Below are 14,675 nucleotides of genomic sequence, written 5' to 3'. Positions count from 1 at the left end.
GTCAGTCCACAATGCGATCACCAGGGCCGTCGCTAATCTGCTGTAAATGAGTAACACCAAGCAATGGAAATCATTGCAGCTATAGCTATTGACGCTCCTCCATATGCTTCTCCATATATCCTGCCAGATTTGACTCTCCCAATCGGAACTAATTGGGGAAACAATAAAATCGTTCTCTTCTACCCTCCTACGATGTGTGAAGTTAAATCCAATCACAGAACAAGCGACGCCCAAGGATTAAGGAAGTTGACGTGCGGCGGAAAAAGTGGAATATATGATGCCATCTTATTGCCAAAATGTTAGTTTTTATAATTTGTTTCAGCATTGATTACGGATCACGTGACAAGGAGATCGCTACTAGGATCTGATGAAAAAATGGCGATTCGATGCGCTGGCTGTCATGTCTGCCGATCATCCCCGACAGCCTTCGGCACGGGAGCCGAAGTGAAAACGTCAGTGTGTGTCACCATTGTCAATCTCTACCTAGTGATGTGCTGCCCTCGTAAAGAGCTTCATGTGATGACAGCATCCAGAAACCATGAGATCTTAAACCAATAGTAAACTTTTTCAAGATAGTTCTAGATTTGTAATAATTTTTCTCGTACTAAAAGACTAATCTTTGACTTCATTATGACTGCCTGCCTACTTTCAAAGCCCTAATTTAATATAACTGAATTGAGTGCCTCTTGCTCTTTTTTCAATCATTTTTGCTTCAGTCTTTTGAAGATCTTTGACCGTCTTATCATCACCGCTTCCTTTTGTGGGAATCATCGTAGACCACGGAAAGTCCAGCTTGGAAGGCTGGCTGTGTTAGCCTTAGGGTGGCTTCATGCCAGTCCTTGCCTCATGAATATGTTATTTGGTCCGACTTATTGGGGCGAGTGATTCATAGGCCGGGGATCTCTTGGGGCAACCTTTTCTCGGTGCCGTTTTTGCTGCGTTGGGCCTGTTGATGTTGCGATAGCGATCATGTCGATTGCTCGCTGATATAAATATAAATGGGCGAGTATTGCGCTGATTTGTCGGCTCAACTACAAAGCGAAGACTAACGGCAATTCAGCTAAGCCTTTCCGATTCTCCACAGCATCGTAGACGATCTTTGCGATCTTGATCTTGTAAATCAGACCGCTAAGCGATCAATTTTATGCACTTTATTATATTTTTACATTACGCTGAACTCATTGATCACAGCAAATTTAATTTAAAAGCTAACCGAGGTCTGCGTATTTTCTGAGAATTTGCACTTCTTGACTAGTTCATTCACAAGTAGCAAAGTAGCTCAAGCTGACAAAGTTAATCCACAAATTGTCGCAAAATCGAAATCCACCAAAATATTTTCTAGACCTGCCTAAGCCCCTTCCCGCCGGGTACTCTGGAATTCTGCCGAAGTCAGAACAAGTATATCCGAATATCCGCTTATATAGATCAGCGCGATCAGCGGACAAAAACAAGCGGTCGAAAAAAGACAAGAAAACGGCATGTTGTCAAACGTTGAGTTGGCTCAGCCGCAGGCCAAGATTAAGTTGGGACTACGCACCCGAATCCGACGGGGCAGCAGAGATGAGGCCAAAAGGAATGCGGAGCGACGAGTCAAGGAATCAAGACAGGGCCAAAGGCAACGTGCTGCATTTTGATTGAAATCAAACACAAAAGCAGATTACAATTTATTTATTTGGCCAAGCGTTTGGGAAAAGTAGGGGGTAAGGTAAAGTAAGAAGTAAAAACGAAGATCTTAAGAAAGGACGTGTTCGTGAGTTGCGCGTGTGCAGCGGATTATCCTTGTGCACTTGTTACACATCCTCGCAGGAGACCGCCGAGTCTCTGTTGGGACGGCGACAAAAGGAACAAAATTTAAAAACGACCAAGTTCAAGAGCCGCAGAAGTGTGAGGAGATGAACTCATCAGCCAGATTCAGGCGTCCAAAAAGCCGACGTACACTGATCCCGTTCGCCTGCCGTGGACCCGTGAGCCCGAATAAAAGCGGATTAGTTTTCGGAGAGGGTGCTAAGACGGGTAAACGCCTACACCACCAAAAGTCATGTCATGTTGGGCCAGAAAGGATTTGCCCTGCCACTGACACAATTTCTTGCACCTTCGTCAGCCCACACTTCTTTCTTCGGCGGGGTAAGGCAACCTGCGCAGATCAAGATCTTCCTTTGATCCTTACACTCACAAAGCACTGGGCACGGTTTGGCAATATTTATTAGTTTATATTGGATTTTCAGCTTAGGCTTAGGGCAATGCGCAATCTTGGATGCGAATCAGCTAACGAAAGAGCAGCAAAATGGACGGTCCACCCCCAACGACTGTTCCATGTCACCTCCTTGGGCGAAACAAATTCAGCTTGGTCATGGGGTATTACTTTGTGCCTTATTATTACCAGAGCAGATCATCTTGTAGTCGCATTTTTTGCTTTTTGTCAAATTATCAACGATAAGCCACCCAATCCGGAAGGGATATTCATAGTGTGGGTCTGCAGTTAGCAGTGAAATGTGTGTCAAATCGTAATTACTGGTTTCCTTATTAGTGAGGATGATCGAACAGTCTGAAGACCTAAATATATATTAACAAAATAAAAACACAACTATCAAAAAATTAAACTTTTTAAGATCCGTTTTCTAGACTTCTTGATATAAATGATCTTAAACACCTAAAGTTTTTACAGCCACCAAAAGCACTTTAATGTACCTACCAGTGACTATTTCAACATAGATTAATGGTTCCCAAATAAAGAAGAAATACATTATAGTTCATCGGGGTAGAAATGGCCGACATTTCCACGACTTTTGGCAAGGATGGTTGCAATTCATAATGGCTGCCGCTTGGGGAAAATAAGTAGGAATGTTCAACCCTCCAACGGAAGGGACGCAGAGCTCAGAGCAACTTTGGCCTGGGCTTGGCCACACCAAGCGTTTATAACCGCCAAAAGCAAACATCCACCGAGCATTTCGAAATAACCGTGAAAATAATCCATCTTTCCGCTAAGCAAGCTGCATTCCGCTCCCGTCACCTCGTCCCTTTCTGGCACTTCGACGCACGGCCTGCCTAGCACTCCCCTCGGTATCGCCAGGATCCGGGCAGGGCAGCTGCCGGGGAGAGAATGGCAGCAAAAAAAGTGTCAAAAAATGTTTCATTTTAGATCTGTTGAAAAATAATGTTCCCGTCTTTGTCCTTTTCCCGTGATTTCTGCACGCTTCACGCCAATTTGCGCGCCCATCAGCCAGGAGCAGCGGTGGTGGTACTGTTCCCTTGGTCTGCTCACGGGTCTGGATGCTTTTCCAGTTTTCCGATAGCGACTGCTGCATCCTTTCGCATATTGTTCCCCTCCTGCCATGGGAATGAGAATCATTTTCAATGGCGCGAAATATAATTCATTTAAATGATTGGGTTGTTTGTATAGACTGCATATGCGGGGGGGGCCCGGGGAGCGGAGGTAGCTGTGCTCTGCTAGCCGTGGAAATTAGTTTTTCCACTCATTCACAGAGTCATGCATGTTCCGCAGTTGGTGGTTTGCTTGGGGGTGTTCAAATTGGATAAACGAAATGGCGTTGTTCACAAACAAGGAAATCACGTTGGGAATTACTTTTGCCGGAGCAAAACACTAAATAAGACATTGTTTTTAGGGAATTTTGTGAATACATTGACTTATAAATTGACGGTTTAAGGCGAGAAAGCTGCTGTGAGACAGTCAGAGCTTTGCACCTACAGGTATCTTTGTAAAGAGTCGAAACTACCAACAATTGACATATTAACGATCGCTTGTCTCGCTTTTTTCCGATAGAAAAGCAGGCGAAGAAAACAGTAAACGAATCTACTCGAAAGTATTCGAGCCGGACTCTCGGTGAGAGCACAATACGGCTACAATTACAATTACAAATGCCAGTTGGCGGGTCGGCAAAAGATCAAAGCGAAGCACAAAGCTGTGCAGGCTAGGGAATAACAGAAAATAACGTTGCCAGCGTGCACAATAACAATGGCAATAAAGATAAAAATAATAAAATATAAGCCAGGAAAAATAGTGTACAGAAAATGGCACAGACACACTGGCAAAAAGAAGCATTGCCATTGCATACCATTTCCATTTCCATCTCCATTTCCATCTGCATCTGCATCGCCAGCTCCCAAACCAAAACTAAAACCGAGCACATCGCCAACTTTCCCAAGCAATGCGAGTATGCAAATATATCACAGTCGGCTGGCTAGTTACCTGATGGATGGTACAGCCAAATGTTCCATGAGTCATCCGCCCTGGTGGCCAGCTCCGAGCAGGTACGACACCAAAGTTACGGTTTGATCACAAGTTGAGCGTAAAATATGCTAAAGATCATCGGGTGTCAGTAACTGTGTGTGCCGGCAAATGAGCGTAAAATGATCAAAGAATCTTCGCGCGCTATGCCAAGTCTGCCCAAAGTCTTCTCTACCTCTACCGATCACCCGGTGTCCCAGGATTTGGTCATCTTCTGCAATCGCACAGCGCACGTATACTAAGTACGTGCGCGCATTTTGTAAAATAACATTCAATTTGTGCAACCTGATCAAGCCATTGCAGCGGGTCCAGATCACCGATCACCGACCGCCCTTCGACGATCATCGAAAAGCCTGCCTTAATAAATAATCAATGTACTCCGTTGTAATCACATTTCTGCGATCCACATTTCCAAATCCCTCGGCTCGACTGACGTTTGTGCATATTTTTACGCTTGCTTAAAACGGCCGAGTGCCGAGTGCTGAGTGGCGAGCTCAAAGAAGATCGCCGACGGCTGAAACTGCCACCATCGGAGATGGAGTTGGAAATTACATGTTTCTGGCCCCTCTGATGATTTCTGCAATTGCTGGCCAACGTCAGCGGCAATAACAACAATTTGTTCGGATGGCCGGTGCAGACAGCCTGGCTGCTGCTGCTTCATCGCTGGTCCAATTGGCCCGAGTTCGGGGCATCGGCATCGGCTTCGAAATCAACTCGCAGCTGCATTGCCATTACTCAGCCGATCTTCGGGGCTCCTCCCGGTCTGGGGGGTTCCTTATTGAATTATAATGTTATTTAGTTGCGGCTGCCGCTGCGGCTTCTCCAGCGACGTCATCGATGCTGGATTGCAGACGGCAGACTTTGTGGAAGCGGTTGTCGCCTGAGGCCCCTGCTCCAATGCGATCGGTGGGGCTGCTTTTAGTGGCACATGAAGACATTGTAGGAGGCATATTATAGATGCTTTTTTAAGCTGCCTGCCTGGAGTACCTAACGAGGCCCCCGAAACTGATCATGTTTCTAAGCCACCTGTCAAAAGAGATCCTTCTTAATATAGATACCTCGTGCTGTGTCAAGAATTAAAAGCTCACATGCGTAACTCAAACACCCGACTTATCAAATTTTCAACGCGAATCGATCAAAAATTCATGCGTAATTTCCCCGGAGCGATTTTGGACGAAAAAAGGGCACACGAGAACCCTCTCAGAGGAAGACGAACCGCATCAAAATATTGTTCGCAGCCAGAAAGCCAGGATCAGACCTCTTATTACCGAACCGCGCTCCAAAAACAACACACAGAGATACGCTCTAAATTTGCGTTACGTAACGGAATTTAAAGCGTTCCTTATCAGATTGGTTTTTATGTTTTATCAACGCTCCCATGAACATGAGCATGAACCGTTGTTGTTGCACCTCGGCTGCGCCATTTAATACGTAAATAATTTTTAATGAATATGAGATAAATATTTTTTGGCGTGCGGTTCGGAACAAGCGAATGAGTGTGTGAAAAATTAGCGGAAAATTTCCAAAACGTCAGCACTTGAAAATTGTATATTAATTCGTCAGTCGATGGTTAAGTGCTGCGGATCGGAGGCAATTAACGGTTGCATTTTTGATTGGATGCAACTAATTTGAATTTCGGGGGGTCTGGAAGCGGTAAAATGTGATTAAAAAATTGTATGAAAATTGAAATCAATAATTATACCAGACCAAGTCGCATTATGCTCAACCCAAACTCAGTCGGCACCATGATCATCAATCAAATGAGAGGATTTCGTCTGGAAGGGACCGTCAAGCGGATCCAGCTACCGGAGCTACACCTTCACTCAAATTGACCACACAGGAAGTCTGCGTTGATAGAAGGCAGCTAAATTCGCATACTCCCGACAACCGACTCCAAGTGGAAGTCTCTGGGCTCGACTATCGAAAACGCATAAATCACAAGTTTCTTTCTTGTGTCGGGAGGGCCTTTCAACAGCCTTGTCAAATGTGCCGCTGCGGAACTCGCACTCGGGCTTGTATCCCAGCTCTCGGCTGCCCACACAAATTAAATTTGTATAAAAATATCAAAGTTGGTGGCCCAGGACTAGGACCCAGGCAAGGATAAGAGACGAACAGGACAAACGAAGCCGCAGGCTACTGTATGGCATGGGAATGACAAAGTGGAAACAGGCAACCGCCTTGGGCAGGAAAGAAGTCCCCAGGACCAGGAGATGTGCGATCAATTATGATTGTCACAGTTGACACACATTATCGCCCTCGCAGAGGCTCGGAACCTGTCGTCGCCGTCGTAGGACTCTCCAGTTCGTCGGACTGCCAAAGGTCCGGCGATATGAGCTAATTGATGTTTTCATTTGGGCACTCGGACGGCCGGAGAACGTTTTCATTCTAGGTGGTAAGTGCGACGCCCGCTGAGCACACATAATTGAGAGCAGCGGGAAGGTCCTGAAGAAAGTCACCGATCCCCTACCTACGGCAGTACCAGCAGCACCACCCAAGATCTCGATCGGCTGTAACTAGTGCATGGGGAGAGGACTGGGACTGAGACCGAGACAAGTATGAGTCCTGCCCTCCCTAGCTGTCATTTTGTCAATGGCTTTGTTCATTCCCGTGTGCACTTGGCTGCCCTTTCGGGTCTTCTCATCTTTGGCCAGGCCCACATTTCGGCGGCATCTTGAAAGTCCTGCCTCAGTGACGTTGGTGGTCGCCGGATTCCACTGCTCATATTTTGCGCATCTCCTTTGTCAATTGCTCTATTTTGCTGCTATGTGTGTGGCTCCCCCGAACAATGCACAGATCCCAAATTATTTTCGTATTATCGAATCCGCAGTACGTGTTTGTCGTTTTTGTCTCTAATTGTTTAATTGTCAGATCATGAGTCGGCTTGTTGTTTGGCCCGATCTCCATCTAAGCTACAAGGGATATTTGGGCGATCGACATGTTAGTACATTGTCAGCTTGTCATTTAAGGGGACAGTTCCTGTACTACTTTGAAGGATTAGTTTCTTGTCCTTGTTAACCTGTTAGGTTGCTGCAGGAACATGACCAAAGCAGGTCATGTGTGTGGTCTCGGGGATTTTGGAGACAATGTCATTAGTTAAATGGAGTGTGAACGTTTTGTGTTTATTGTGTGGATTTTTGTAATGGGATATACATTAAATGTCAATGGGATATTGAATTTGTGATAATTCTCAATGACATAAATACATTTTTTAAATTAAAGAAGAAAAAAACAATAAATACTCTTTTAAAAATCTGAAATGAAACCATGTTTTCTAGGTACCAAAGCTCACATCATTTCTAGCTCATCATTATATTTATTTGCTTGCACTGTATGGACAAATTCGGCCAGCCGAAGTTTATATATCCTTGCAGGGTAAATAAAACAAAACGCCTACTTTCTGCAAAGTTACAATGTTTTTTCTATAATTTTTTTGATTATTCCAATGGGAGCCATAATATATAGTGGTCCGATCCGGCTCGTTTTGATTGGGTATTTAATTATGAGCTCAACGAGGTATAACATATTCGGACCATTATTTCCATTGTTTCAAGTAAAACCATTTGATTCTTTTTCATTTTAAATTTCAGCTTTTATTGTTTTGATTATCGCTCTTCTATCTTATATTTACCAAGAACATGAGTCTTAAAATACGATTTAAAATAATTTTAAACAGTCTTAGGGGGTTTAGATGACGACTTATTGCTAGTTTTATTACAATTAAAGTTGAGGGAAGTCTTAGAATCCGAAGTAGGGATATGCGGGAGCACTGGACATCATGGAACTCTTCTGGTCGACCTGATGGTGGTAGCCGGCCATGTGGTTGCCAGCGGCAGCAGTGGGAGGGAAGAAGGATCCAGCAAAGTTGTAGCTGTCCCAAGAGGAAGGGTGGTGAGAGCCGGAGGCAGCCGCGGATGCAAACTGCGATCGGAGCTGTTCCGCAGATGAGGCGGCGGTCGGGGGCATGGCATAGGCGGTCGATGCAGTGGACGGGTATGCAGCACTGCCCGATGCCACGTAGGTGGAGCTAATGAACTCGTTGCCGGCTCCTGGCTGCTGAGCTTGCGTCTGCACGGGGCTGTGGGCGGCAGAGCTGCTGCCGGAGGTGCTGCTAGACGGCGACATGGATGCCACCGATCCACTGTAGGCGCCGTGATTCTCATAGGCAGCTCCCGAAGATGGCCAGGTCTGGTTGCCGTACAGACTCATGCCCATGTTGGGAGCAGGTGCGGAGCTAGAGGTGCCAGTGGCTCCGTAAGAAGCGGCTGTGGGTGCGAAACTGGGCACCTGCTGGGTGTTCAGTTGCTTGCGCAGACGGGCACGACGGTTGGAGAACCACACTTGGACGCGGGCCTCGGTCAATCCGGTGCTCTGGGCCAGCTCCTCGCGGGTGTAGACATCAGGGTACTGGGTACGGGCAAAGATGCGCTCTAGGGCGTCGATCTGGTCGTTGGAGAAGGTGGTGCGGGAGCGCCTCTGCTTCCTCTTCAGCTGCACACTGGGCTCGGCGTCGTCCTCGCTCTCATCCTCGCTTCCCGCTGAGCCAGCGCCTCCACCGAGGATGCCATCGATGCTGTGCGAGGTTCCCGATCCAGAGGATCCGCGAAGAAGGCGCGAAATGGAGCTCACCGAGGGGGCACTCTGTTTGTCGCAGACTCCGGCCTCGATCAGTTTGGCGCGGATCTCCCAGCTAAAGATACCGGGCTGCGACTGCTTCAGTTCCTCGATCCTGGACTCGATGTCGGGCGTGGCCACGCGGGGCTTGCTGCCGCCGATCACTCCTGGCCGGATGGAGCCAGTCTCCTGAAAGCGGTTCAGGATTTTCGAGACGCAACCGTGGGAGACGCGCAGCTGGCGGGAGATGACGCAGGGACGAACCCCAGCGGCCGCCATCTCAACGATTTGGCGACGGATGTGGTTGGGCAGCGGACGCCCGTTGATGAAGACGCCGCCAAGTTGGTTGACGCGACCTTGTCCTACAAGCAAAAAGAATAGGGACTGATGAGTAAATTTGCAGGCCAATCTTTGTTCTTTAAGTCCGTCCATGGAGGTCTGATCCTATTACAGGTAAGGTAGGTTTGTTTGTGCCCTTTCAATTAACTTTTTTCCTGTGCTCGATTGAGCGGATGCAAGTAATCTAGTTAGCCAGCGTCGACCACTTCACTGAATTGCACTCGAAATGGCCTAAGCAGGATAAGCCAGAGGATCAATTCGCACGATCTTTTGTTGCAGAGCGGCACAAACGATTCGATGGCCATTTGTAGACATAACAAAACGCAAATTGCCAATTTGCGTAGGCATTTTCGAGAGAATGGAAAGCCTCTCGCCGACACATCGGTGGCGGTGGAAAAATTCCGATCTGCGAACGCAGCTGCATCCCGGGCTGGCCCATGCAATCAAATCAAACTAATAATCCATAAGCGCTACAGACGCCCAGCTGTGCAGGCTAATACAAGTGAGTATGTGAGTATGAAAAGGCGGCCCCAAAACAGCCGAAAAGAGAAATAAAATCCCGGTCCATGTGCAGGGTCTCTGTTGTTTGGGGCGCTGACGTTGCTCAGCTACGTGATACACAAGACCCCGAGCTCCGAGCGCGCAGACACTGAGCCGATTCAAGATCAAAGCCCAGCGCCACAAAGCCGCCAGGGAAAGAGACGAGACATGAGCTGGCAAGACGGTCGAAGACGCGCCAAAAAGTCTGCAAAGTCCGCACTGGAAGCTGGGATGGATGGATGCGGCTGGCTTTGGCTCTGGGTTGGCACTGGGTCTTGCCCGGCCAAGTTGCCGATCACAATCAATAAGTCAAAAAGCTGATCATGCTGCCGAACGGGTAATAATCGCTCGTTTGAAAACAGCGGGCGAAAGCGCTGCCCCAAATGATGAGCCAGCACTTTTCTATGTCCGAGTCTGGCGTTTTGTACTCGTAATTGTAGTAATTGGTAATGCTCGTTGTGGTCTGTGGTCTTTGATCTACTATCTACGATATGCGATCGGTGCTTACCTTGGAAGGGATATCCAGCAAAGTAGGGTGTCATGTTGAGAGCCGAAACAGCCATGTCTTTTGCAGTAATCCGTTGGTGAGATTTTCGGGAGTATTGTCAACACTTTTTACTTTTCGATCGCCACAAGGCCCGGCAGTTTACTAATTTTATAGAATATTCTCGGAGGTATTTAGACCTAGTGCTCGTAGCGCAGTGAATGGTGATGCTGCTCGTTTGCTTGACAGCTCGAAACTGATTTTGAAACGGTCAGCCACAAGACTAAAACGAATCCGTGAGATTCTCAGAGCCAAGAAAACGAGTTTTCGTCGGCGGCCAGGCAGTGCGGGCGAGGGTGGAAGTGCAGGCCGGCGGCAGAGCGAGAGGCGGCGATCGCTGGAGAGCGCTGGTGGTGGTTAGAGCGGAGCAGCTGCTCACTTAGGCCATGTGTGCTAGAGCAGTGCCGTCAAACCAGAAACGAGAGAGAGAACCCAGTGAGTTTTCATAGCATGGCTGCAATTTCACTTAGCTCCGCCCATGGAAAACCGAATTGAATTCGGTTTCGTATTCCTCCCTTGGCGGAGCTGACTTTTGGAAAACTCCGAGTGGGCTTAGGCTGGCTGGCACTCCATTATGATTGTTTATTTTATATGCGCTTGATTTGGAGTTATGGATCTAAGGTTTGAGGTGGGTGGGTGGTATGCCCTAAGTCCAAGCGCGGCCTGATTGCGCATATCGTAATCATATTGTAAACACGATTGCCAACGCCGCAGCGTCTCAAATAAACTGTTTTCCTGAAACCATATTTCTCTGTGCGACGCAAAAATAGATTTCCATTATAAAAACCCGTAGAAAAGCAAATACCTTTCTTGCGTCCAATGAATGGGAGAGGAAAGCAGAATGCAAAAAGTTACTAAACCCTCCGGATGCGTGACGTTCAGACCTCGCCTTCTCGTTCCACCTCCAACCTTCGGCACAGACAGGCAATGGAGCGCACTTAACTTGCATTCCTATCTGGCTAAAAGACGCCCTCGCCAAATCAATGGCCTTGGGCTAAATGGGGAATGACTGGGGGCTCAGGTACACGTGTCTCGCTCAGCCTGTGGCAGGATTTTCCTTTTCAAACAAGTTCGATCAATTGATTCTGATGACGCTGCTTTCAACCGGAAGGGCAAGTGCCTTAAAGACAATTATTGCGACTTGAAGAGCCCTCGACTGTTCGGGTACAATGGTTCAACTCAGAGACACGCTTCGTTAAAAGTTCATTTCGCAGCTGTGATTCAATTACTGCAGCAACCCAACAGACGCTGTTTGCCTACACTAATTAGAAAGAACCCCATCCCCCGAAACAACTTCCCAAATTAATATTCATGAGAAAAAGAGACTGGGACGACCACTAATATGTGTGGCCGAGTGGGAAGCTGACAGAAACATTTTCGCACGGGCAAAAAGAAGAGGAAAAAGTAAACTCCATTTCCGAGTGCATGACTTTTGGTTAATTTTCTGTTTTCTGAGAGCGCTAAGCTAGGAACTGGCGGTCGAAATCAAAGAGGTTTTGGCCATGTTGCGTATACGCCGCGTGTGCGAGCATTGAAATTATGCGGCATCATATCCAAGGCAAGGCTGCGGACGTGAACAATATAGACAAAGTTGTTGCCACTGTTGTTGGATCGGGCAATTGTCGAGATACTCCCCAAGCGAGCGAGTGTGTATCTGTGAGATATATTTTTTTTTGGCGTGGGTGCGACGCTGAATGTGTGCCATTTGGCAATAATTGTGGCTCTATTGTCTGGTTGGCCGCCACGCTCTGTGTGTGGCTTCACCGCGAGGCAATCGCTCAAATCGTTTGACAACTGAAACTGCTACTGTGCGATTGGCACGGCAAAGCCGCCTCAGATGCAGATATCGATATGGTTTGTGTGTCAGCGGCAATGATGAATCTGTATCTATTGAACATTCAAAAGGCAAGTGTTCAGCCTCTGTTTTATCTCCACCGACTGTCCTCGTTCTCCCCACAGCTCTCCTTTAGTCGCTTCGCATTGACCTGGACCAACTTTCCGTCGATATATGTACATTATCTGCTGCAAATAAATAGTCCCGACGACTCAGATGGCGAAATACTTTTCACTCGTTGACTTTGGCATTTTTGTGGGAATTTTTAATATTTTTTGTAAGCCAGACGCAGACGAAGAACCGAAGGCAATGTATTTGCCTAGCTGTCGAGCTGTACATTGCGGGTATCAGCTCAAGTTGGAAAATTAATTTGCGAAACTACTGACTGCGGCCAAAGGAATTGACTTGAGTGATGGCTTTAAAATGCTGTGGAATTCAATTTTCTTCCTTCAAAGAGCTAGGCTGTCCGTGACGGGCAATTTGAATGGAGCTTCCCCATATTGATACAAGTTACTCTCCCTTCCCGACAGACTTTCGGGTCGGGAATAATTTTTCATAAAAGTCGTATATTAGAGTGTAATGAAGAGCCCTCCGAAATACTGGGCTAATGATTTCCAAAGCGCTTCCAATAAATACGGCTGAAAAATAACCACTAACGCCCATATGTCAGCTTAGCCGAAAGTCGCCGTAGGCACCAACAACAACAGCTGCTGGGGCGAAGCGGTGAAACAAGAAAACTAAATTAAAACTCAACCGCAACTGTTTACACAGCAAATGTTACCACAAAGGGGCGGCTTGGCGCACCAGAGCCTCTGACTCCAACTGACTCCAAGCTGAAATCCCAGAGCGGCCTGAGCCGGGAGATGATTAATTAAGGCGGCTACTTGGCAGAGGAGGATCGGGCCAACAGCTCGGCCAGTTGGCCGGCGAGGTGAGAAGAGTAATATGTACAAATATATCACTCCTTCGGAACGGTTAAAAACGAATTAATAATGTGTGATCGGAGGCCGCCCCCAAAAGACGTGGAATGCCAGTTGGCGGATTCCAGGAGAGCATCAACTAATTGCGGAGGCCAAAAGGATGTGGCAGCCAATCAGGAGTGTTGTGCGGGCGGCCACGCGCACCTCCTGCATGACACGGCAAAGGACCGCTTGACTTTGGATGGCTGCACAAAGAATGCCATTATGTGCATGATCTGTGGTTTTCCTTTCGCTCCGCGCAGCTCCGTTTGTGGTGCTTTGTCGGCAAGAGTGTGAACAGAATAGGGGAGTGGAGTGAGCTGAGTTAGGGGAGGACACCCAAGCCGCTGGCCCAGACCGCCACCATCGATGTGTGAATTCTAACAGCCCGCGTCGGCGTTTCGTCGTAAATAATGCGTTCGGGATTCGGTCACAGTCGCTGAAATGTACGGATTCTTTGAAACCGAACGGCGAGTGCAGACGAAACGTCGAGGATGATGATCGAAATGAAGATTGAGATTGAGATCCCCCTTAATTTCCCCCGGCGTAGCGCCCTCGGTTATCGCATTCCTGTTAATTTCGGGCTGATCCTTGATTAGCACCCCGCTCGCCTTCTAATAGGGATATTAGGACCAACTCGATCCGATCGCCTGGACGGCTCGCCCCTTCGTGATGTATGGCGTCAAGCCATAAAATTCGTTTAGCACCTGCGTGGCCGTGAGAGGTGTGATGTCAATGATTATAATTATAACGCCTAGCCGTACTGACACGTAAAAGGGTTTTGACGACTCTGACCGACGCGGAAAAATCGGGCGTCATGATCTAATTCAACCTGAGAGAGATACAATTCAATATTTTGGGTACAAACACTGCATCTTTGGGATGTGGGATCTTTTTTGGACATGTTACAGAAAAAAACACTTTAAAAATATATATTTCAGGTAAAATTCTACATCGTTATTTTCAGCGCAAAAATATCACTATATATATCACAAAACAATAGATACCCCGTTCTTGTAGAGAGGGAAAGAAATTACCTGAAACACAGAGACTCCCGAGTGACATTAAACTGCGACCCTCTAAGCTTTTCAAAAAAAAAATGCATTTTCGATCCACTTCAAATCCAGCTCTTTTCATCCGTAACCATGTCCGCGTGGAAAATAATTCATTTTTTTTATCACAATATGATTATAACTAATTTGACATTGAAATATTAGCATGTGCAGCCCCTAACTAGAGGAATCCCAGAAGAATCGAAGACGAAATAATCACGAAACGCAATCAATCCTTTAACGATGATGCAGATGACGAGCCGTTCCATACTTTCGAGCTCCGGCCACCAAACATAAATAATCCATAAAGGCAGGAATTTTCCTTTTCCCTACACACTGCTTTCCCGCTTTGATTTATTTACCATAGTAAATATAAATGCATTCGAAATGCATTTTAGTTATGCGTTGAGGCCGCCACCAATCTTCAAAATTATCATCTTCAGGCCATGTGAAAATGGAATATAAATAATTATCCAGTGGCTTACAGAGCAACTGAAAACAGGGATTCGTGATTATGGTTCTACTTTTAATTAAAAACGCATTTCTGGTC

General features: G+C 46.9%; 1 protein-coding gene across 1 annotated transcript; it reads right to left on the bottom strand.

The window, feature by feature from the left end:
• Positions 1–7,862: 7,862 nt before the first annotated feature.
• gsb (paired box protein gooseberry) lies at positions 7,863–10,458 on the bottom strand. Its single transcript, XM_017154860.2, has 2 exons — positions 10,245–10,458; positions 7,863–9,219 (listed from the first exon to the last, which is right to left on the bottom strand). The coding sequence occupies exons 1-2, from the start codon at positions 10,297–10,299 to the stop codon at positions 7,982–7,984; spliced, it is 1,293 nt and encodes a 430-aa protein (XP_017010349.2). The 5' UTR covers positions 10,300–10,458; the 3' UTR covers positions 7,863–7,981.
• Between the last annotated feature and the right edge of the window lie 4,217 nt (positions 10,459–14,675).

Source organism: Drosophila takahashii, chromosome 2R (assembly GCF_030179915.1).
Source record: "Drosophila takahashii strain IR98-3 E-12201 chromosome 2R, DtakHiC1v2, whole genome shotgun sequence".
Taxonomy (NCBI): Eukaryota; Metazoa; Arthropoda; class Insecta; order Diptera; family Drosophilidae; genus Drosophila; species Drosophila takahashii.
This window is presented reverse-complemented; position numbering and strand designations above follow the sequence as displayed.

Excerpts from the sequence above, each read along its gene's own strand:
- gsb (XM_017154860.2), bottom strand. The coding sequence starts at position 10,299 with ATGGCTGTTTCGGCTCTCAACATGACACCCTACTTTGCTGGATATCCC. Across the intron at positions 9,220-10,244 it reads TGCTGGATATCCCTTCCAAG|GACAAGGTCGCGTCAACCAA; the intron begins GTAAGCACCGAT and ends TTTTGCTTGTAG.